Below are 24,985 nucleotides of genomic sequence, written 5' to 3' on the forward strand. Positions count from 1 at the left end.
ACAAAATAAGAACCAGTGAATATAAACATAAAACAACAGCAGATCTAACAGCTGAACACCAAGTAAGTGAAACAAATAAACTAACTCCAATCAGATGCTGCCAAAGGTCAGGGCAAATAAACTTTTAGGTTGCAGCTAAAAGATAACAAATGTAGGCATCTGATGAATATATAGTCTGCTTATAGTTTTTGTTTGGCATATGCCACCTGCATGTTAACTGAGTCGATATCATTATTCTCAGAAAAATCAAGCCAATTTTAGCTGCTGAAAATGGCAGCAGAATGGAGCACTCGAGATTATTTTCTATATAGCTGTTATGAACTAAAGCTTTAAATACACATAAAGCATTAAGAGCGTCACTGGTACAACCAGTTGACAATCGGAAGCAAAAATATAAGAATACAAAGGGTGAAATGAAGTGAAACAAAAACAAAACTTGACTGTACAGAGAAAATGAGTGTGTTGTAAATCTGACTCTTCCCAGCTTCAGTGAGGATTTCACCACATTTCACACCTGTACACTTCCATTGTCATTAGTGATCTATACGTGTTAATTGTCAAGCGAAAAAGCATTTGGTACTCCTGCAACACAGAGGGCCAGGGTCAGACTTAGGTTATTTTGTTGACTCAGGTGAAGGAAAAGATGGTGTGTTTGCTTTAAGCATCCATATCTTGCTGTTCATCCCCTCATTATGCAAGAACATTTCCTAAGGTTCAGCAGTGTCACGAAGGCATCCTGACATCTGGCTTAATCATGGCATCTCTTTTGAGATCTCTACAGAAAGTAGCTCTTCAGAATTTATCTGTATGTACCAGGCGTCACAAACTCTATTTTGTTCATAGAAATATCTGTGACCTGTTATCTCTTTGCAAATGCAAAGCCAAAGCATGATTGAACAGTTGAAGAACTCTTAATTTTTATTATGTTCACTTTGGTTTTGAATGAAGCGCAAACTATAACTGGTACAATTAACTAACCTTGGTCAATTAAGACTTCCTTCTCCAGGCTCAGGATAGGAAAATTAGTGCCGATACAATGGCCTTAATAACCTTTGTGTGCTTTTAGAACAAAATTATTCACTTTCCTCCCTTTACTTATGACTTTACTGATTTTTTATTGTTGGATATCCAACAAAACCCCACACATATTCCCAGTTTTAGAGTGACAGAATCACGCTATTTCCAAGTAACTAATTTCTTAATATTTCAATATTTTACATTTTGAAGTTATTGCAAATCCAATTTTACAATTTTTTAAAAAAGAAAAAATCATTTTTCATGCAGAAAGCGAAAGAACTTCATTTTAATTAGTAAACATTATAAATAATGTCTATGTTTTAAACTTCATACAGCAGTAGCAGTTCCCACACTACGACAACCTGCCACACTTCGCTCCTATCTTAGAAGCAGCTTGATGTACGTAAACACAAAACTTTTTTAGCGAATTGACTGTCAAATAAAAATTACTCATTTCAAACCTTACTGGGAATTTCCCCCTTTCCCCCATTTGCTCCTGTTCTTGGTTCCCAGGGAGAAATATGGCAATGTAAAGATCACTAGGAAATGAGGGAGTCTGAGGGAGTGGAAGGGGATTGTGTAGGTGCTGAAAAGACGCTTGTGCAAGTCAAGTGTCATGTGTTCCCACTGGCTGATAGATCTGTTATGGTGATGGAGTGCATCTCGTAGAGCAATCATGGCTTCAGCAAGGCACTCCAAAATGCGACTCTGCCTCTGTAGCAAGGCAGCTCTCTTGGCGATGCACCGCCCAAAAGCAGCATCTGACTGCCTCATAGCTGTGTCCATCTGTTCACCAAACACTTGTACTGACATGCCTCATGCACCAGGTTGCAACTTGTCTGTTCCTGAAATCTGTGCTCAGCTTCACATTTGTCCAGCTCATAAAAAGAGCTCTGACCACCCTATTTCCTGCGTCTGCGGCAACATTTGCTAACTTCTTTGTGATCTGTACACAATCACAGTCTTCTTCCTGTTCCTCAGCCTTGCTGTCCTCTGTGCATTGGTTAATGGCACCTCTTCTAGCACTAACTCATGTTGCTGTGTGTGATTCTTGCCTTATAAGTGTGGGGGAAGGGTGAGAAGGGAATTGTTAGAACTCTCTTTTCTCATGCGGGCAGATTTGAGGGTAAACCATACACAGCACGGGTCTGCCCTTGTGGCTCGTTGGAAGCTGAAACTGCTTCACATGTACTATTACGTTGTCGTCTTTATGAGGATATGCGTTTGACTTTTATTACACCTGTTTTGCAAAAGTCCAGGAAAGAATCGGAACACCATAGTTTAAAACTACTGCTAGAGGACAAGAATCCCAAGCTGTGCGTCTGCAATTAATCGCAGGAAGCAAGTGGTATCCCATAATGACCAAACCCCTAAATGTTAATTACAGGAGGCACGCTAATAATTAATTTTAATTTTTTTTATATTTAAATCCTTGTTATATTCATATTGTCCTCTGTATTTTTGATATTTTTTAATGATCTGTGATATTGTGTGTGTTGATGCTGGTCTGTGACCGTATTAATAAATTCATTCATTCTTTTCTCATGAGTTGGGTGTGAAGTTATGCTGGGAGAGTAAAGTTCAGTTGGGCTTAGGTGGGCTAGGAACACACTGGCAGTGGGTGTGTTGCCTCTTTGCTTGAAGTGGAGCCGGCAAGACCAGACGTTTCCTGAACAGCGGCATCAGCTATAGTGACCATTTCTTTCCTCTACTCGCAGCCTGAGAGCCAATTTGTAGGCCGGCCTTAGTGAGTCACATGTTCCTGGGGCAGCTGGAGTCTGGTCTGGATGCAGTCACGGTACTGATCTGGGTCTATTCCACTGATGTTGGTCAGAGACACCGATGCCAAAAACCACAATATAGAGGACCACCCTAGGTTCCACTGCCAAGTGCTTGTGAGTGGTGACCTCCTTCCAAACATTCATTTTCTTCCAACAGTAGGTGGCACTGCAGTGGCAACTCCACGAGCACATCTCCCTGTTGAGCCAGGCAGCAATTATATATCTTGGTGACACCAATGCGCTAGCCCCTCTGCCCGTGTGGCAAGATTCAGAGATCAATGAACACTGACTGCTCTTCAGATGACCAGAATTCTGCTCTTATTCTCTAGGATGCCATCTGCTGAGAGCCATGGACTCTCATGATGGGACATCTGCTGGTTCCTTTTTTGCCAGGGAGATGATATTATATCTCCCTGGGAAACAACAGGCCTGCGAGCACTCCAACTGGAGAACAGCCTTTACCAAAGGTGTCATCGGTTTTGAAGACGCTCAAACTCAGAACGAAAGGGAGAAATGTGCTAAGGCGAAGGCACATCTGGCAAATCCTCACCGTGATCAACTCCCACCCGGAAACCTATGTCCCCACTGTGGAAGGACATGTGGATCCAGAATTGGTCTCCACAGTCACCTACGGACTCACCGTTAAAACTGTGTTTATGGAAGACAATCTTACTCGGCTACGAGTGATCGCCAAAGAAGGACTGTATCATTACCATCATCGCCATCATTTATATCCCACCTATTTTGCCAAAAACATGGTGTACATGGTTCTCCCCTTCCTCATTTAATCTCCGCAACAACCCTGTGAGGTAGGGGCTGTGCTGAAAGGTTTTCACTCTAATTCTACTACGGGTCTGGCAATTCCGTATCTAAAAGTATATACAGGACTGCACATGTTCCGCATTTTTAAAACTTTCTCAGTTTTATCCATGTGAATGCCTGGTTTTATTTCTTCCAGATGACTGCACATATAAATTGTTGCTACCATTTAATAAGGTTAAGTTGGAATATCATTATATCCTGTTCATTAAACTTCATTGCTTTGCTATTTATCCCTCTACGGATGTTAGTAAGAAGTAGAGAGCTATGCCTGCTTTAGGTTTTCCTCTCCTTGGCAGCATGGCACCTGCAATGCAAAGCTGTTTCTTGTGAGGATGGGGAGGTAGGGGTGGGGGGAAAGCTCGTTTCCAAGCAGAGTTAGGATAAATTTCTTCAGGCAAAGCACCACTGAAAGTCACTTAGACTTGAGGGTGATTTTTGTTTCTACACTGTTCTTGCAGACATGCTGATGACATGCCATATTAGGACACGCCACAGTTCACAAACCAACAACAAACCATAGTCAATGGTTTGCATGAGACAAACCACAGTTGGGTAAAAACCAGCTGTGTGAACCAGCTCAACATCTTCATTCTGATATCACTCCATTTGACAATTGCTTACTAGAGATTTGTGTAATCTTTGCTTATCCTTTCCCGAGATAGAACTCAATGAATACATGTGTGTGAATCAGCAACTGATAGCTTATGATGCAGCAGCGCCATTAAAGACTATTGAAGAGAGGGCCTTCTCTGTGGCAGCCCCGGAATTGTGCACTTCCCTCTTCCTCACAGAGGTGTGCTTGGCATCAACATTACGCAGTTTCCACCACAAGCTCTTTATCTGGGCTTTGACACCATATCAATAGATAGGACCCACCCTACTCTTGTGAGTAATTCACTTCCAATTGTTTTAGCCCCATAAAGCTGGGTTAGCTCAATTGACTCTTACTCTCAGGGTTGTGGGTTTGAGCCCCACATTGGCCAAACAGATTCCTAGATTGCATAGGGTTGGGCTAGATGACCCATGTGGTCCCTTCCAATGCTACAATTCTATGATATTGTGATTTAAGCAACTGTAACACCCCCATCTTTGGACCCCAAAGTGAATGGTGGGGTTGTTGCTGTTGTTATGCTTGAGCTAATGTCAGGGTGTGTTCAATCTCAGGCTTCTTGACTATTGAAGGACAGGAACAAATTTTAGAAATAAGCAAATGAATTACTGCATGCTGCACGTATTGACTGATATCTATCTATCCATGCATGCATGCAATTTAATAATGCCAGTATCTAGTGATGACATCCAGTGTGAAGCAGCTCTCAAAATCAATTGGAAAACAAGGACCCTGATTTATTTCTGTACCTGAAACCAGACATCAGAACCGTTTCTTCTGAACGTCTTGGAAACAGGCCCACAAAACCAATCGACCAATAAAAATAAATGGGTGATTTTGAACTGAAAAGGCTAATAAACTGTGTACAAAATGGAGGACCCTCAAATTTAAGGCTGTAGGCTCAAGAGTTGTTTGTAAACATTTGGTCACAATCCTATTAACTCCAGACAGAATGGCCATGCAAACCAAGACTTTAAAAGGGGGCGAGTGCACATAACAGAATAAAAAAAGCCCTTTTGGGAAGGGTATAGTTTAGTGAAAGTCCTCAGACAACAAAGCCAACATCTGAACAAATGCTACATTTCCTTTGGTGGTGAAATGGGGAGGGGTGGCACCTGAGGCATTCTGACTGCTAACAAAAGCACGTTGCTTCAAAAAAGGAAATAACTGACAGTTTCCAGCAAACTTTCAAACAAACAGGAAGCTAAGTGAAAAAAGAAAAAAAAAAGAAAAAACCAAGCGACAGGCATACGGCGTATTTAGCTTCAAACAATCATAAAACTGTTAAGACAAGAACTGTGAATATCTGTGCTACCAAATCCAAATACTGCTGAAATAATCACCATACTCAGTGTATTGGTGCATTTAAGTGCTTTTAAAAGGCAGGGACATTCTCAACAAAGACTCCACAGCAACAATTAGAAACAAATTCTGGACAAAAATATAAAAATATATATTTCCAAAGTGTTTCAGGTACAGTTAATTGTTGTGTTTTACTGTCACAACATCTGACAAAACCTACAGTCAAGATTTCAGAGTGCTGAAAGCCAGGAACAATTTTCACTGACACTATCTGGCTTTCAAAATTCATATCAATGCCCTCATGAACTCAAGGCTATAAATATATTTTGAGCAAGGCTGAAGCTAGTGATAAATGTGGTGGGCCTTCTAACCAGAGAGGTCATTGCGAGCACACAGTATTGGCACGCTGAAACTCTGGCTTCCAGGCACAATTCATGAAACTTAGATTTGACCTATAAAGCATTTAGACCTAAATGGCAAGTGTACATAAAGAGGAGCTTTCCATGGCTGACCTACCAATTACAGAATTCGCTCCCCTAGAAGCTAAACCTATCTTGAATGTGGCTGAGCTGGATGGAGACAGTGAAGTGGGCAGGAACACAGGTCAATGGATGGAGCCTTGCCATGTTCATCATTCCTTCTGTCTTGCTGCCCCTCTTCACATTTCTTAAAGACGCAAATACATGTGCTCCATTAGGATCTCCATTTTATAAAAAAACACAACCCAAGGAATTTATTAAGAACCAAATAAGACCTTAACATGGTAGGGACTGCAGGAAGAGATTAAACCTTCCCTCACTTCATGGTCTTCCTTCTGCCAGCTATTAACTGACATGGGGGGAAGGGGGGGGGGAGATTGGCATCTTTCGCCAGTGCCAATCCAATTCAGGGACCAAGCAGCCATTATTCATTAAAAAAGAAAAAGAAAACAGAGTAGATCCTAATCGTGGATCTCCCATCACATCTATTAGGTAAAGGTAAAGGGACCCCTGACCATTAGGTCCAGTCGTGGCCGACTCTGGGGTTGCAGCGCTCATCTCGCTCTATAGGCTGAGGGAGCCGGCATACAGCTTCCGGGTCATGTGAGCAGCATGACCAAGCTGCTTCTGGCGAACCAGAGCAGCGCACGGAAACGCCGTTTACCTTCCCGCTGGAGCAGTACCTATTTATCTACTTGCACTTTGACGTGCTTTTGAACTGCTAGGTTGGCAGGAGCAGGGATTGAGCAACGGGAGCTCACCCCGTCGCTGGGATTCGAACTGCCAACCTTCTGATCAGCAAGTCCTAGGCTCTGTGGTTTAACCTACAGCGCCACCCACGTCCCATCACATCTATTAAGATAAGGTAAAAGTTCACTTTTTATTTTTTTGAAATTATCATTCCCAATTCATTGAATGAGACATCTAAAATTGATGAAGCCATGGTTTATAAATAATTTGTACGTTGCTTGGATGAATACACAGTACTCTTTTTGGTGCTATATCTTATCAGTTTACATACACATGCTTTGGTGAGCATTGGGATAAATGTGCCTTTTAAATTTTTTTGGTCAAATTTTCCGGAAATGAACTGAGAGTGAAAAAGGAAAAGAAGCTATGTTGCTATAAAGAGGTAAACAAATATTCGCTATTGGGCAAATGCTGTTAATTCCGGCATTTGCTCGGTTTTTCTGTTTAAACAACTATCAGCAACTACAATCAAAACACCAAACAGCACAATGTGTTCTGTTACATCAGCATCTAATTATACATCAGAACCATGTGTCTGAAGCCTTACTGCCTTCAAAGATATACAGGCTCATTTTCATTAAAAGGAACATGAAGTCAAGACCTTTGATTGACAAGGCACTGATCACACTTCACGCAAGACACTCTAACCTAAAAAAACCACGTCTCTGTTCTGATACAAATTCACACTCGGTTGCTCATCTACAATGGAGTTCTCACCTAGGCCCTGTTGGGATGTGTGCATGAGCATTTTGAGGTGGGCAGGATCTGTATCCCCATTCCAGATTAATAGTTACCTACTGCTAGGGCTAGAGATGGATCATGATGTGGTTTTTGTCTCACTATCAACAGGCAAAATTAAGTTGGTTCACTGAAATACCAGGCAGGGGCATAGTGGGTGGGAATGATATCTTAACTGGTAAAAACTCTTGCTTTGTGTCATCAAAAGGACACTTTTTAAACATATATTTTTATTGGTAGATGCTGGGGCATGGTGAATTCTTACAGGGAAGATAGGGGCACCATCTTTACAGGATCGTATGCACATGAACGTTGAAGGCTGGCTAGTGAAGGACCCTGTGCAAGAGGCAGGGAAGGGAAGATTTCCTAAGGTGAGGGGGCTGGGAGAAGAAAGAAAAGCCCTCAGGTGAGAGGTTCCACCCACTTCCCAGTGAGAAAAGGATTGAGATCTACCTTTGAGTGAGGGCCTTCTCTTTTCTTTGCTCTTCTTTGTTTTTGCTTTCAGTTTAGATTAGTTTGTTTTTTTATTGGATTGTATGATGAAAAGATTCGATTAAATTTATTGGGGGAACTAGGAAAACTTATTATCATTACCCCAGCATCATTATCCTGTCTACTTTTCCATTCTGCCAATCACAGCCAATTATGTGAAGTGGAAGTGGAGAAACACGGCAAAATGATATCAGGAAACTGCGTAAGTTTGGCAACTCAGTCTAGTACATTTAAAGCAAGCAATGAGTTGCATCATAAATAAGAAATCCCATACGAGAGAGAAAGACTATGTGCTTCTGGTACATATTTGCAAATAATCACACATGAAATGTACCACCTCTCCCACCACAATTTGCATTTCTGCTCACTCATGTAAAGATAAAAAATTAGGTCTCCAGTAGGCAGTAACTGAATTCGGCAAAGGACAAAACATAGCAGCAGCTAAATGGTAGTAATAAATATAGAAACATGGAGAGGAAGGAACACAAAAACAAAAGGTATAGGATTATAAAAGACAGGGAAACAGGCCTCACTTAGAAGAGTGATTTCGCCTTGAAGGCTGGTCAGAGGTGCTGCAACACTGGCTCCTGTCCCTCTTTCCTTCCCTCCCTCTTCTGATGCCCTCTTATGTCTCTGCCTCTCAACTATGGTTGTGGGGAGAAGTTCAGAGACCAGGGGCGGCAGCAGTGGCTGCCCAGAAGGTTCTCAAGGAGAGGAGGCTGAGGGAACACTCCACAAGGGAGGGTGTTCAAAAAAGGGTGAGGGGTTGCCAGCTCTGCAGGCAAGGAGTGACATAACTGGGCTCCTGAGCCCCACAGGGGTGCCAGAGAAAGAATGCACCGTATTTTTCGCTCTATAAGACGCACCAGACCACAAGACGCACCTAGTTTTTGGAGGAGGAAAACAAGAAAAAAAAATTCTGAATCTCAGAAGCCAGAACAGCAAGAGGGATTGCTGCGCAGTGAAAGCAGCAATCCCTCTTGCTGTTCTGGCTTCTGGGATAGCTGCGCAACCTGCATTCGCCCCATAAGACGCACACACATTTCCCCTTACTTTTTAGGAGGGAAAAAGTGAGTCTTATAGAGCAAAAAATATGGTAGTTGGTCAAGGGAGTCATGGACTCCAAAAAGGTTGAAAACCTCTGACTCAGAGACACAATATTTATTCTCAAAGTACAAAGCAAGAACTGCTCGGCTTCTGTGACGATCACATAAAATTGAGCAAATGCCACTTATGGTTAAAGTAGAACGAAAAGCATAACATGAGAATTTTAAGGAAAGAAATTCCCAATGTAGCAATTGGAGATCATTCAACTCTCGCCATCACTTTGGTACAAGACTAGAGAAAATTCAGCATGCTATAAAACAAAGCCCAGGAGCCCAGAGGCTGCACCACACAGAGGTAGCTGAGGTAGAGATAGAGTGGTATTCAAGGAAGTTCAACTCAGGAGTAGACTCACTGAATGTAATGAGCACACCTAAGATAGAATAGACCCACTGACATTAATGGGCCCAAGTATAACTTAGTCCAATACCACTCAAAAGTTTCAGACGAGTCTAACAAATTGAAAGTAACCATGAAAGGAGACCAATCCAGCTAAAAACAGGATTCTTCTTTAATCAGTGAACTCCCCATGATAAATTAAAAAATAAAGGCCATTAAGAGATACGTAAAAGCTTTTGTAAATTTCACAACAACTGCCCACGTCCACGACTCAACACAAGTATACCAACAAAAAACACAATCCAAAGTGTTGGCGCTACCAGTACACGTGACATATTTTAAAGTCTTTATTTTTGTAGGGAAAAACAGGGAGTGTGGTGTGTGCATTCTTACGAAAATCTGATAAACAGATTAAGGACAAAAGAAAAATTTCTCTCTACTTGCATTTCCTCTTGATAATACAAAAATAGCTTCTTACAAAAACAAATTCTCTGCTGCTTAAAATTATGAGCTCCGAATTAAGAGCAAATATCCACACTCCTTTTCATATGCAATGCTGACATGATGTTCGCCCTACAGGCGTTTTAACATAATTGGTTTCTGAAAAGAATTAATGCAAGACTCCAAAAGGACTTACCCAATGTGTCTTTCAGATTTTTAACCAAGGAACCCTTCTTCAAGCTGTTCTTCCTCTCAACATAATTTGATGGCACATATCCTGTTTTGTTGGCTGCGTTTCTTACCCTCCACCATGTTTTGGAATCATCTAACAGCCAGAGGCGTTCATTCTTCTTTATGTCAAGTTCTTGGTCCTGTTGTGCAGTGTAATCCCACTTTGCTATAACAATAACTTCTTCTGTCATCTTTCATGGAGTCCCTCTGTCATGAAACAAATACATTCATTGAAAAACTGCACATACTCCTCCGTTTCACCATTGAAGATTGAAAACATACAGCAAGCTTTAAAAAGTAAGAACATCCTTGCAGAGCAAAAACACTACGTTTCTGATGCAGCACTAAACCACATTCCAGATCACCCCCTCACCCTTTTTCTGATCCACTTCCAACAACTTTGTGCGCATGTGGCACAGTTTAAGCAGAAGTTTACCTTGCTACCACACAGGTTGACTACTTCATGATCCTGCCTCAAGGTTTCATCACACTGCATCCAATTTGTTGGGCTGCAATTCATTGCAGGTGCTGGAAGTTTAGTTTCATTTTAGAGGAGATGAGATTATAAGCGTCAGGAGGGTGTGAAGATTAGAATCAAGACAATGAGATGCAGAGTGAAAGGAAATACAACTTAAGAAGGGCAAAACCAGTCATTTTTGTTTTAATGGAACTCCCATAATATACTACTTGAAATCTAACCTGAACAATGAGTGTGGATGAAATATTTTGCTGAACTTCTCTAATATGATTGTCCATCCTTTACTGTCCACTGCTTGAATGAACCTGTTGTCATTCTTGGGTAAGTTTTAATCGGTTGCTAATGTTCCCTTTTAAAACAATACAAAGACTTAAAATGCTCCAGAATTACTATCCTGATCCAAAATCCAAAATTTTGTTTGTTTTCTTTTTTTCAATTTTTTACAAAGTAATAATCATCAATCAATAATAATAAAAATGTGTACCCCACCACCGAGACCATTCCATTGTAACTATCCAACCTCCCAAAATTTCAGCACCTCTTGCGATGGTTTGACCCCTTTCCGTTTCAACAGTACAAATCCTACAAACACCCTCCATATCTCCTCAAAATCATTTCTCCTGCATATTCCCCATTTGCCTTAATAGCACATGTTAATTTATCATTAATAGCTATATCCCACACCTCTTTATACCATTCTTCCATTTTATATTCTGCTTGCCCCTTCCATTTCCTAGCTATAATAATTCGTGCAGCTGTCAATAAATCTGTGAGCAAGTCCTTCATAGCCTGTAAACCTTCCGCCCCATCGTAAATTGATAATAGTGCTACCTCTGGACTTTTGGTCAGCTTTAACCCAGTGATTTCTTTTGTTTGTTTTCTTTCATCTGAGAAGGAACACATAAACCACAAGAGTTGAGAGTGCCAATGAGCACATAGAAATCCCCATCCCATTCATGTGACAATTGGTTTTCCCCAGCTAGGATAGCTCATTACAATTTCTTTACTATACAGCTAGTCAGCATGTAGAACCTTTGACCCTCGCCCTCTCTCAGAATTCTGCACTCCTAATAGTCTACTGAAAAAACAATGCAAAATATTTATGCAACCTGAAATGGGCTTTTAAAATGAGGTGATGCAACTCAATGCAAGGGCTGATAAGGTCTCCAAAAGAGCCCCAAAGAAACAAATACTAACTGCTACTAGAAGAGCATACGGCAAAGAAAGAGGAAACAAGAGGCAGGTAAAGATGGGGAGGTGTTTGGAGCAAAGAAATTGATTTAAGGATTCGTGTTTAGGATATTGTTCATAGGCTATAAAAGGTCATAGCAAGAAGCATATGCAAATAACAACCCCCCCCCCACACACACTTTCTTTTCATGCAGACAGCCGTCCATGTTGGTTCATTAGGGGATAAATCCAAATCCAACTGTAACATGCCTTTATTAGGACCAGATAAAACATTCAAGTAGCAGGCATGGTTCATCTTCGTAAGAAAATAACCTTCTACCGCCATGATGGTACGTCGTTTGTGGGGAATTCAACAGGCCCGCTAACCACCAGATCACATCACACAATTGGCTTCTGTTGACTCTATGCACCTAAAATTAATATCCAGTTTCGCTTATAGTCCTTTTGCTTTGTCGTGCAATGTACTATTGCTGTGTAATAAATGCCAGAGGAAGATCTAACTGTGGAGTTAGTAACTGTGGAGTCATTCCACGTCATGTCAACATAATCATGTCACCCACCATCTTGGATTTTGGTTGAAGGAAGCCCCCTTAAATTTTTCCCTTCTATCTCATCCTCTTATTGAGCTCTGTGTAAAATTTCAAAGAGATCTGATCATTGGTTATGGAGGGCGTGGGAATGTACATGTACCAAGGGTCTCAAGAGGGACAGACAACGTAGATTTCATGAAATTTTGAAGTGCTATAAAATTAAAACCGTTTAAGATAGAGGGGAAAAAACGTTAGGGGGTTTCTTTCAACCATAAGGGAAGGGTGTACACCAAGTTTCATCAAAAATCCGAGACGGTGGGTGATGAAACTCTTGTTTTTTGCATTGATTTGATGTGGAATGACCCTGTGACTTATCTTTTCAAAAGCAGAACAGATATACTCAGCTCGCCTCTGCCTCATACGGGTTTTGGTGCCACTCAGTAATGGTCTGTAAATCTGCAAGCACCTCCTCAATTAAATCTTAATGTATTAACGAATTGCAGAAATGGGCTCCCCATCACCCCCCAGCGACATCAGCTGGCCCCCCATTCCTGACAAAAAGTTTTAATGGACTCAGTAACACCTTGCATTTCAACATAGCAGCAACAAAACTATCTGCTCAGTGAAGGAATGGATTGCAGAACAGCAGACAAAACAGCTGTACTCTAGCTAAAATGACTGTTCTAGTTTTTAGGGTTTCTTCCATGGGAGTTACGCAGAGCTAACACACAGTAATCACAAAATAGTCAAAGCACAGGTCAATAAAATGACCTGGCCACAGGGAGATTACAATTGTGCCTGCTCTGGATCCTCTTACTGTCAATACACATTTAGATTAATTTAAATTATTCTGAACATGGGAAGCTGAAATTCTCCCATTAACAACTACACTGTCAGCATGAACAGTTACTAGGTTGTCCCCTGTAAGGGCATCCACTCACACAACCAAAACAAACTTAACACTATAACCAAAAGCACTTTGCATATTTTAAAACAAAACTTTTAAAAAAGAAAACAAGTTGCAGTGTAACATAGCACTCTCAGTTGAACCAAAGACACATAATTGTTAACCTGAGCAGTCAGCCACATTTGGTCACTGCCAGAATTTTGTGATGGGACTCTGGTGGTGCTGTGGTCTAAACCACAGAGCCTAGGGCTTACCGATCAGAAGATTGGCGGTTTGAATCCCCGTGACGGGAAAGCATGTCAAAGTGCAAGTAGATAAATAGGTCAAAGCACAGGTCAATAAAATGACCTGGCCACAGGGATGGTAAACGGTGTTTCCATGCGCTGCTCTGGTTCGCCAGAAGTGGCTTAGTCATGCTGACCACATGACCTGGAAGCTGTCTGCGGACAAACGCCGGCTCCCTCGGCCTATGGAGCGAGATGAGTGCTGCAACCCCATAGTCATCCGCGACTGGACCTAATGGTCAGGGGCACCTTTACCTTTAGAATTTTGTGATGGGAAGAGTGCCCAGTCTCCAACATTATTCTCAGCTCTGAAGGTGCTTGCAGAATCAATCCACAAGCTCCTTTATTGTGTGGCCCCATACAATTGCTGTGCCACCACATTATGGACCAAACATATCTGTGGACATATTCACTTCGACCTGATCTAGCAGAGATCCTGATCTGAACAAGCAAGAGTGTAGTGCAGAAACACAGAGACTATATACTACATGGATGGTAAAGCGATATTAATGCTTTGCTGCTGCTAAAGCAAAGTGACTGGGCAAAATCATATAATTGTAGAGTTGGAAGAGATCCTGAGGATCGAGTCCAACTCTCTGCAATGCAGGAATATGCAGCTGTTCCCTTACAGGTATCAAACCTACAAGGATAAGCTCCCAAATTTCCAGGTGATGCTAGTATTATTCATTTCTGGAAAAGGCACTCAGCTTTGAATGTCTACTTAGGCATATCAGGACATAATATTTTTTTTTAAGTTAAAGGCACAGTTATTAAGTTATGCAAAAGCAGGCCAACTCCCACCATGACTTGGTGAAACATGCCACTAGCTCCTTCTTAACAGAATTTCAAATATGGATGTTCCCACCACATAGGACTGAGCAATCTGCGAAACAAGTCCCCCCCCCAAACAGTTTGTTGACCCAGATTAAAGCAGAGCAGGATCTCTTCAAAACCATGGTTTGAGTTACGAGAACGGTAGCAGAGAAATAGGTCAGAAGTCAGCTAGCAGAGTTGGAGGAGCCTAAGTTAAACATCAAGACACACCTGCAAACACTCATCCCTTTTTTCAATGTTGCCCTATAATCCTCTCCACTGGTATGATATGTCTTTTGGCATGCCACCACATCACTATTAAGATACAGCTTTTTGATCTGTCGCTGGAGCAATGGAGGGGGTTACAGCAGAGACAAAGAAAATCAAAAGACAACATGCACACAAGCTTTGTCTTCGTGCATTTGAACTGGGTATACATTACAAATATTTAGCATCCGATATACTGTAATATCCACCACCATATTAGCAGCAATTTGCATATGGATTTTAGGAATATGAACTTCATTTACTCTCTTTTAATGTAAATACACCGAGAAAGATCTACAATTGCAACAGATAAAATTTAGACAGGATTATATTATCCCTCACCTTTACAATTCTTCCACAGTTAGATACCATTCTAAGACTAAAAATTCCCACAAATGTGCCACCCCTTTTACAGTAACATGGTTGGACGTACCGTGTCAAGTATCTTAACCCTGTTCACATTGTTCCCCTGAAATGCAGGTGTTGGGTATGTAAAAGCCTGCTCTTTTATCAAAGTGTGCAATGCAATGCACACACAGCAAGCAGCCGCTCTAACTTACATATCCTTTGTTTACAGGAAACCTCAAGTTATGGGCCACCTCAAAAGCTAAATATGCAGTTTCCTTACAAGACGAAAGGGTGTTGCACACACCACTACTGGCACAGGAGCTGTACATGTACATTGCATACATGTGGTTTTAAAACAGTATTGCAAAATGCATTCTGTACATCATATTGTTCAGCCTTAAATCTGTTGTTAATCATGAAATGATTAATCACAGAATGATTTTAATTTTTTGGTATTCTGATGCATGACCAGAGTGAAAAGGGAGGGGGAATCTGACTGCAGTACCTTCTTGTCCGTATTTGGCCCAGTTTTAACAGAAAAACTAACCAATCCTTATAACAGTTAACATAAACCCAGCTCACACAAACACACGACTGCATCACCAGCTGTCCTTTCCTTGGCCAAAATGCATGGTTTCTGCCCATGAGTTGCAGGACGGCAGCGAGGAATGAAAGTTTAAAACCACTCTGAAAAAATAGGTGTGCTGGAAGTCAATGAGAAGGCAAGACAGATTCCATCAAGATGACAAAAACAAATGGGTTTTTTTGGAGGCAGTGAAGATGTTTTAAAGCAGTAACAAAAATACACTCCTGTACAGTCCAAAACAACAAAAAGCTCCCCTATCCCTTCCAGCTAATTATCTGCAAAATCAACAACATGCCACCTAGAATACACATTGTTCTGGTGCTCTGTTTGCAGCGTTAACTGTACAATTGATATCAGTCAAATTTAAACTTGAAGTCTCCTGCAATATGCTATTGTTCAAAGAAAGCTTAGAATCACAGAATTGTAGAGTTGGAAGGGACCCTCATCTGAGAGCCAGTGTGGTGTAGTGGTTAAGAGTGGCAGACTCGTAATCTGGGGAATCGGGTTTGCATCTCCGCTCCTCCACATGCAGCTGCTGGGTGACCTTGGGCTAGTCACACTTCTCTGAAGTCTCTCAGCCTCACTCACCTCACAGAGTGTTTGTTGTGGGGGAGGAAGGGAAAGGAGAATGTTAGCCGCTTTGAGACTCAAATCCAAACTCTTCTTCTTCTTCTAGTGCAGCCCCTTGCAATGCAGGAATACGCAGCTCTCCCTTACATGGGCCGAACTTGCAATCTTGGTGTTATTAGCACCATGATCTAACCAAGTGAGCTATCCAGCTGACTTTAGCCTAGAAAAGAACTCTTCTTCTTCTCTGGCGACCACTGTAGCCACGTAAGATTGTCTTCCATGAACACGGTTTTAACAGTGAATCCATAAGTGACTGTGGAGGCCAATTCTGGATCGAAATGTTTTATGCAAGCTACTTGCAGGTCAGGGCTCACGGCCAACTCCCTTTTCTACTTCTTGCACCACTCCTCCTTCAACCCCACTCAACTATACTACCACTTATCCCACTAGTCTCAGCCTCCAAGGCCATCCTAGGAGTCTGTCCTGACTCAAGATGAACCATGCACAATGCAGATTGGCAGTCTCAAAAGCCCCATCATTCAGCCCGGACACTGAGGTCCAGCGCCGAGGACCTTCTGGCGGTTCCCTTGCTACAAGAAGTGAGTTTACATGGAACCAGGCAGAGGGCCTTCTCGGTAGTGGGGCCTGCCCTGTGGAACGCCCTCCCAACAGATGTCAAGGCAAAAAACAACTATTTTACCTTTAAAATACAACTGAAGATGGCCCTGCTTAGGGATGTTTTTAATGTCTGACGCTGCATAGTTTTTAATATTCAGTTGGAAGCCACACAGAGTGGCTGGGGAAACCCAGCCAGATCGGCGGGGTATAAATAATAAATTATCATTATTATTATACACACATGCAATGTTCTCATTCTCCCAACTTCTGCCACTTCCCAAGTCTCCCCAAGTTCTAGCACTGGCTCAAAGGACAGGTGGGTGAACAAATTGAGAATGCAGCTTCCACAGTGCTACCTTGTATTAAAGGAGGCAGTGTTACAGAAAGTGCACACAGTTCTGTTTCCTGCTACAGGAGCAACATTGCTATGGCATCTGAGCATAACTTGCAGGGAACCTGTTCAGTGCTAAACTACAAAGGCTGTTGTGGCTTTTTCAAAGGAAGAATGCATGAATACTGATTAACCAGATGTTCCTTGTCAAAATTATCACAGCTGGGAGAAAAAAAATGTCACTGATAAATATCAAACTGCCAAAAAAAGCAACCACAATGGCCTAATATATGCTTATATTCTCAGGCAGGAAAAGAAACCCTCCTAGAAACTTTGAACCTTTGTATCTTCTGAAGAAACAATGAAATGCCACTTAATAACAAACAAACAAACAAACAAACAGACACACACACACACACACAAATATGCTACAAGATACAACTTTGTCCCAATTAGAAAAGATGTTTCTATATCTTCAACTTATTTCTATGGGTGATAATTCAACTAAGTCATGCTGTCGTTCTGGCCAGTAGAATTCTGTATCAATTTATTTTCAGTTTTAATTGAAGATTCTGGTATTAGTCTTTAAAGTCCTAAGTGTGGGTCGAGGTTATCAAAACAACCACCTGCACCTATATGAACCTCCCTGAGCCTTTAAGGTGCCTGGCTCCCTGCTTAGAGCTGTGATATTGACAAGCATTAAAGGACAAAGCCTTTTCTGTGGTGACCCCATATCCTTGGAATCACCCCCCCCCCAAAAAAAAGAAAATACACATGGCATCTTCTTTGTTAGTCTTTAGGAGAGACTTGGAGACTTTTGTAGTTGTTGCTCAAGTCTTATTTTGGGTAATTTTATGGTGCTGTACTTTAATTATAGTTTTTACTGCTGCTGCTGCTATTTTAATTTTGTTTCTGCAAGCAGCTTTGAGACCCAGATGAGGTAGTTTTAAAACAAATAAATGATTTGGAGTCTTTAGTATATTGTTATTTATTACTGACTATGTTGTGAGATGCCATTTAAGGAAAGATAACCTTAAAGCTGGGCGAAAAACCCAACCAGGCATGTCTAGCTAGTAAACATGTGAACAAATGTAACAACTGCCATACCCTGACAATTGTAAAAACCTGTGACCTGTGACCTTGTGTCACTGGAGGAACTGTTGCAGAATGAAACTATTGAAAATGAGATTCTAAATTAGTTTATACGAAACACTAGAAGAATCCTTCAGGAGTGACCTACCAAAACCAGGAACCTGTGACTACTGTCCACAGATTTGCCTCTGTGATATCTTGCAACTACAATGGAGTCCTACCCTCAGTTCCTGTGTGCCAACAACCTGCTGCTGGAACTGGCTCTTATGGCGCATGCTAGAGTGTGGCAACCAAGAACAGCTCTCGTTGAGGGGAAACCACTGCCCATCTGGACAATGATGCCTCTACTACAGCTGCCATGTTGACAACACAAAGCAGCAGCCCATCACTAAACAAAGCATTGTAATGCACGACAAACACAAAAGAGAACGACAAATGGAGGCCTAGGCAATTGATCTGCCCCTGCACAAAGTACAATTCCGAGGGGGAGAAATAGGCAACACCATCAGTATACAGGCACCAATATAAAGAGCCAGAAAAGATTCACAAAAGAACAAATGAGATTCTCCTTCAGTTTATGGTAAGGAAGGGTGTAAATGGCACGGTCAGGACAAGGGACTGTCCTGTTGGAGAGGAGTGCAAGCTCTGCCACTGCCAACACCATGGGTAGGCAAACTAAGGCCCTGGGGCTGGATCCGGCCCAATCACCTTCTAAATCCAGCCCATGGACAGTCCCGGAATCAGCATGTTTTTACATGAGTAGAATGTGTCCTTTTATTTAAAATGCATCTCTGGGTTATTTGTGGGGCATAGGAATTCGTTCATTCCCTCCTCCCCCCCCCAAAAAAAATATATAGTCTGGCCCCCCACAAGGTCTGAGGGACAGCAGACCGGCCCCCTGCTGAAAAGGTTTGCTGATCCCTGAACACCCTACTGTTCTCTCCTTCCTGCTGCCCTCTCCTCCTTTTTGTAGGCATTCTCATTATTCCATCCCTCTCCCCTTGCTTTTAACACTCTCCCCCAAATAATAACAGCAGCTCTGCTAGTTATTTTTCTGTTTTCCGAGTGGGTCCTTCCTCAGTGAGGCATTCTGGGTGAAACAGCCTGCAAAGGGCTTGTAACCACCACCACCGTTTACTGCAGCAGTAAGAGAAGAGTGCCCCAAATTAAATATAATATTTGAATGTTATTCTGGAGACCGTTGGGAGGAGGAGGAAAAAAAGAAGAATGGGGTTGTTGGCTGCAATGTTGCAGCTGCAGTCTGCTGCACCAGTGCAACCCCCAGTACAGTCATATCTCGTAAGTCGAACACCTTGTGAGTCAAACATTTTGGCTCCCGAATGCCAAAGTGATTGTTCTGGTTTGCGAACATTCTTTGGAACCCGAATGTCTGTCGTGGCTTCCAATTGGCTGCAGGAACCTCCTGCAGCCAATAGGAAGCCACGCCTTGGTTCTCGAATGTTTTGGAAATACAGTCGTACCTCGGAAGGCGAAGGCTGAAGATTACTATCTAATATGAAAAGGGAATGCAGTATGCTCAACAGGCCTGAGAAAGCCTGCTTGCTTAAGTCCACAGTATGAAAGTCTAGCACTAGGAGCAACAGAATTCACACAGCCTTTCTAAGAGCAGGATGGGAAAGGATCGGAAAACGTGTGAGTGTGGCATGTAAAACACAAAACTACTCTGCAAATTTGTAAGAACAGACCAGCAATTTGGAACATAAAAAGCACCGTGATATAGGCTGCCATAGGGCCACCACTACTAATCATCTGCGTGAACGACGTAAATATTAATTCACATTTATCAAAGCAGAGTTACCAAGGAAGCTTATCTAGCTGCAATACCAATAAACAGCATTTTCAGTTACTTATGTTGCAGTAAAGCAATAATGTGGCAGACAGTAATACACCATTCCAAGGTTATCGCACCAGGGCTACACCTCCCATCGTCCCCTTCCAGGTTCGTGAACAACTGTTGACATTCGAGTGCTGAGCAAGGGCACCGTCTAAAAGATTGCAACCATGTGAAAGGCATTGGCTTTTTACCATTACATATTGCAGGTAAAGGTAAAGGGACCCCTGACCATTAAGTCCAGTCGTGGATGACTCTGGGGTTGCGGCGCTCATCTCACTTTAGTAGCCGAGGGAGCAGACGTTTGTCCGCAGACAGTTTTTCCGGGTGATGTGGCCAGCATGACTAAGCCACTTCTGACGAAACCAGAGCAGCACACGGAAACACAGTTTACCTTCCCGCCACAGTGGTACCTATTTATCTACTTGCACTGGTTTGCTTTCAAAGTTCTAGGTTGGCAGGAGCAGGGACGGAGCAACGGGAGCTCACCCCCTCGCGGTGAATCAAACCTCCAACCTTCCGATCAGGCACCACAAAACGAATCCCCCTAAATTCATGGGTTATTTATACCAGATCTAGGGTTTCCCAAAGCAGCACCCATGGGCAGCACAGCACCCAATGCCCCCTGGGTGCCCATCAAAGCCCTCTGACCCTTCGGACGAAAAATAAAATGAAATGTTGTCAGTTGCTGCCTACTTTCATTTACCTTGATGAGCAGCAGGCTGGGCTGGCTGGGAAAAAAAGGAGAAGGCTCCAAGCTGCCCCACCTTCTTCCCAGATAGCCAGCTGCTGTTTCCTTTCTTGGAAAAGAAAGGGTCAAAAGGGGTTGGGGTGGCAAGGAGAGAGGGGAAAAAGAAACCGATATGCTCCACCTTGTATCCTTCCTCCAAATCTCTTCAGATAGGACCCTGCCACTGGGGAATGAATGGGAGGCAGTAGGATGCAAAATGAGTGCTGAGCCGGGGGGGGGTTCTTTTTGGAGTTTTTCTTTGCGTTTTGCCTCTCTTACTGAATTCTGGAGTAGGCATGTGGGTCTTGGCCTCTTTTTGTGGTTTTGAAGTTGGGGGGGGGTTCCCTGTTTTGGGGGAGGGGGTTGCACTCATTTTCTCTGGGAAGTTATTTGTTCTCTGGGACCAGTTAGGCCCTCCAAGCAGTCATCTTGTTGTGGTTGGAAAACTGCCCCGTGCACACCGATTTATGGCGGTGCTCACAACAGTTCTGCCGATTTCCAAACGTGCCCACAGTCCCAAAAAGACACAGAAAAGAAGAAGCGGAAGGTACACAGAATAGCATGGGAGACATGAGAAGCGTGAACTTGGATGAAGATAGCTATGGCTCCTTAGCACGAGGCATGGGAGAGGAGAGATTCTTCTGCTGAGTTTTAAGGGAGCAGGAAGATTTAGATTGCAAGAAGGAAAATTTTACGTTCCAGTTCCCCAGTTCCAGTGCCAGCCCACATCTGTCTACTTTAAATAATGAGCCTTCAGGGCATAAAATTACCTCTTTTACATAACACTGTAAACTCCTAGGACTGGCTTGTTCCAAAATTAAAAGGTTTTCTCTCTTTCTCTTCTATTTTAAGTATTGGAGTATTTCTTCTTTTCTTTCTTCTGCTTCATCTTCAAATATTAAACAAACGTTACTTTAAAAAATATTTCAAGAGGTCTCTCTCTTAAAGACTATCTGACTTTTAGAAGACATCTGAAGGCAGCCCTGTTTAGGGAAGTTTTTAAAGTTTGATTGTTTTATCGTATTTTTAATATTCTGTTGGGAGCTGCCCAGAGTGGCTGGGGAAACCCAGCCAGATGGGCAGCGTAGAAATAATAAATTATTATTATTACTTTAGGCACCCCAACCAGATCCTGAGCAGACCACAAGGGTCACAGGGTAGCCTACTTAATAGATTGGTTCTGCCTTACTCCAAATGTTCCTCACTGCTTTGTGGAGCAATCTGCTGAACAAACCAGGATACTCCTTCCTTGATCCCTTGGAATTCAGCTTTTAAGAACGCCCATTGTCCTTCCTTCCACATTTCTAGGCAGAGAAAGGCAATGAAGAGCATTTGGCCACAGGTTCCATATAAACAAAAGAAGAAGGTGGAACTGAGAAATAAAAATTCTGCTTGCAAAAGTACTTCTCCAAAACAGAATCTGTGGCATTTTGGATATTATATAAGAAGAGGGGAAATGAGTGGTGTGTGTGAGATCAACCAAGTCCCATGGATTTCACAGTTGGCAAATACACACTGCATAAAAACAGAAGAGCATATTATGTTTACTCGCCTTTCCAATTCAATGTCTAAATCAAGACCATCGTGATCTGGGAATTTCCATGTTGGGTGCAGAATCACTGATCCTCTGTCTATAAGCTATCGTCACAGAATTTCAGTGTTTCACCCAGGATAGGGTGGCAAGACACAATTCCCTTTACAACAGCTAAGTCCTATGTTTAAGGGAAAAGAGAAATAAATATCCGACTGGTCACCTGGTGCGTTGCAGTTATCCTCTCCAGCATGCAGATAATGGTTCATATATAGTGCAAGTCACTGCCAGTCTCAAAACTTTGAAGTTTGTATGAGATCTGGCCCTATCTGTTCTTTTGGCCTATTGATTTTCACATGAAAGAGCCGCTGCTGTTCTCAATTCACTTTTTCCAGAAGCATCACAGCGCTGCTATCATTTGCGGGGGTGGGGTGGGGATTGGTTTCTAAACTGTGCAAATTTAACCTTGATCTTACCTACAAAGGACAAAACTCCGAAACTTCTAATATTGCAAACCCGATTACTAATCCCCTAGAAAGCTATTACCTACTTTCTAAGGGAGTCTACTGTGTTGCTGTCTGTAAATGCTATTACAGACCCTTCTGTCCTCTGAAAGGGAAACATGTATTCCAATCGGTATTATCAGAATACTGCAGATATTATAAAATTGCAAATTGGGCAATTGGGGGGGGGGGAATCTCGCATGGATACAAAACAATCAAGTTACTTATTTAGTTCGGGCATCATAGAAACAAATGTCACAACTGGTAGTATTCATAATTTTCTATTCTTTCACAATCATAAATCTGATTGAGGAAATGGAGAGGAATTAGGATTGCCAACTGGCCAATGAAATACAGCCTGCCCATGTCTCTTTAAGAGCAACTTGATATGCGTGAATAACATCAAGGCGCAGTTAAAAACACAGCTACGAAGGCTAGTTAAAACTTTGGCAACATTACAAGAGGAAAAAAAAGAGAAGAATAGATTAGTGAAAGCCAGGCAAGGTTGAGAGTCAGGGATAAGGGAATGTAAATAAGCTGGATTATGACTCTGACTTTTGCCCCTCGGTTGAAGAGCAGGGGCAGCTATTTAATAAATGATATGGATAAGGCAGGAAAAGCTGATTTCTTAAATGATATTGAAGGGGACTTCAGCAAGGGATAGGGATAGCCTTACCAGATTTCTATCCATCATGTAACATTACTTACAATAAATAAATAAAAAACAGGACTAGCAATTTGTTCTACGTTTGGAATTGCTTAAAAAATAAATAATCATATGACTTGTGACTGCAGCCCACATAAGAAAGAACAGGTGCAGTTTTCCCACTTAGCTTCAGAGACTGTTGAGAGCTGATCTCTTTCATCAACTGATGACAATGGTTTATGTATCATTAAAAAAAAGTGTATCAAAATGAACTTAACAAGCATAACACTGCTTTGGTGCTGGCTAGTACCTGTAGATGGCCCCTGGCTACAAGACAGAAAGTCCATCTCTGTCGTGAAAGAAAAATTCTGCAGTTTCCCTTTCACCTGAAACAAGCTTATCATGCACCTTGAAGAAAAGAAGGAAGCTTCTTCCTTTCCACTTCTGGATCTTTAGAGGTGGCAGACTTTACCAGAGAAAATCAAGCCACATTTTTCTAGGTTGATGGAAATCTACACAGGACTACTTAATTCTAAATGGTGCTGCTCCAACTCCTCAGCATCTTGTCTCCCAGAAGAAGACCTATCCAAGTGCAATGCACCCTCAGATCCATTTTGCTTCTTTCCACTCCCTCCAGACCAGAGATTTCCATAACAGTCTTGTCTATTTGGTATTCCCTTTCAGAACACGGCTACCTGCACAATCAGCTTCAGAGTCAATTGCATCTTCCCATCTGAATTACGGGGATTATTAAAAGTTACACTACAGTAATTGCTTCCCTTCTTACTAATGCCAGTGTTACAAATCTACTTATTTGGAATTATGGCGACAACATGAAGATAACCAATGATACCACAACTAACACTGTCTTCTCATTTGCAAATCCAAGGATGCACAGATAGACAATCAAACTTTGCTGCTCAGAAAGGAAGCAAAGTCAATTATTTGATACACTTGGTTAATTTTACAGGCACCATAAACTGTAACCTTATGGAGTGGTGATGGAAAGAAAATGGACGGGAAACGGACGACGGCATAGCACAGGGTTGGTTTCCCCATGTGAGGAGGGAGGACAGAAATCCTTCCAAAGGAAGGTTTTTGTCTTCCCCTTTCCAAGGGGAGAGGACAGAAAACCTTTCCAAGTTCTAGACATTTCTAAGTTGGTTCCATCTCCACTGAGTAACACAACTGGTACGGCCTCCGTTGCTGTTCACTCAGGAATGCATGACATTAAAGACCTCCTGGACCATATCTTGGAACAAGTAGTTAAGGAGGCTAAGTTGAGGATTCCTCCCCATATTTAAGAGTGAACACGAGCAACGTGACAGAAGTCACTATCCTGGAACTGATAGTACAATTGCAGCCTTAAGTATACTAAATGATAAAAGCACTTGAGAAATGGAGGCAAGGCACAATTAGTTCAGCAATTTTAAGTGGGAAAGAGAGAAGTATTCTTAGTTCAAATGAAATCCATGTAACTTACCTTTGGCACAATTCAGGATCCAGACACAGAAAGTTAAGACTCTTGAGCAAAGTTACGGTTGCGAGAAGGTTCTGAAACAAACAAAAACACCCTTTTAATTAGGACGTTAAAGACAACAC

At 42.1% G+C, this 24,985-nt stretch overlaps 1 protein-coding gene across 4 annotated transcripts in view; it reads right to left on the minus strand.

Moving 5' to 3' along the window:
- NCK2 (NCK adaptor protein 2) overlaps nucleotides 1-24,985 on the minus strand; it is a 71,026-nt gene that overhangs the window by 18,296 nt on the left and 27,745 nt on the right. For 2 of the 4 annotated variants that reach the window (XM_081198564.1, XM_081198565.1), the window contains exons 2-3: nucleotides 24,867-24,937; nucleotides 10,072-10,313 (exon numbers count right to left, since the gene is read on the minus strand). In XM_081198564.1, coding sequence (XP_081054690.1) covers nucleotides 10,072-10,297 — 226 coding nt within the window. In that variant the 5' untranslated portion in view covers nucleotides 10,298-10,313; nucleotides 24,867-24,937. Of the gene's footprint in view, nucleotides 1-10,071; nucleotides 10,314-10,542; nucleotides 10,950-22,255; nucleotides 22,398-24,866; nucleotides 24,938-24,985 lie in introns of those variants that run through there. The other 2 variants (XM_081198566.1, XM_081198567.1) reach the window with 2 other exon arrangements.

The sequence above is a fragment of the Podarcis bocagei genome (assembly GCF_964188305.1).
Source record: "Podarcis bocagei genome assembly, chromosome: 6".
In the NCBI taxonomy this organism is placed as follows: Eukaryota; Metazoa; Chordata; class Lepidosauria; order Squamata; family Lacertidae; genus Podarcis; species Podarcis bocagei.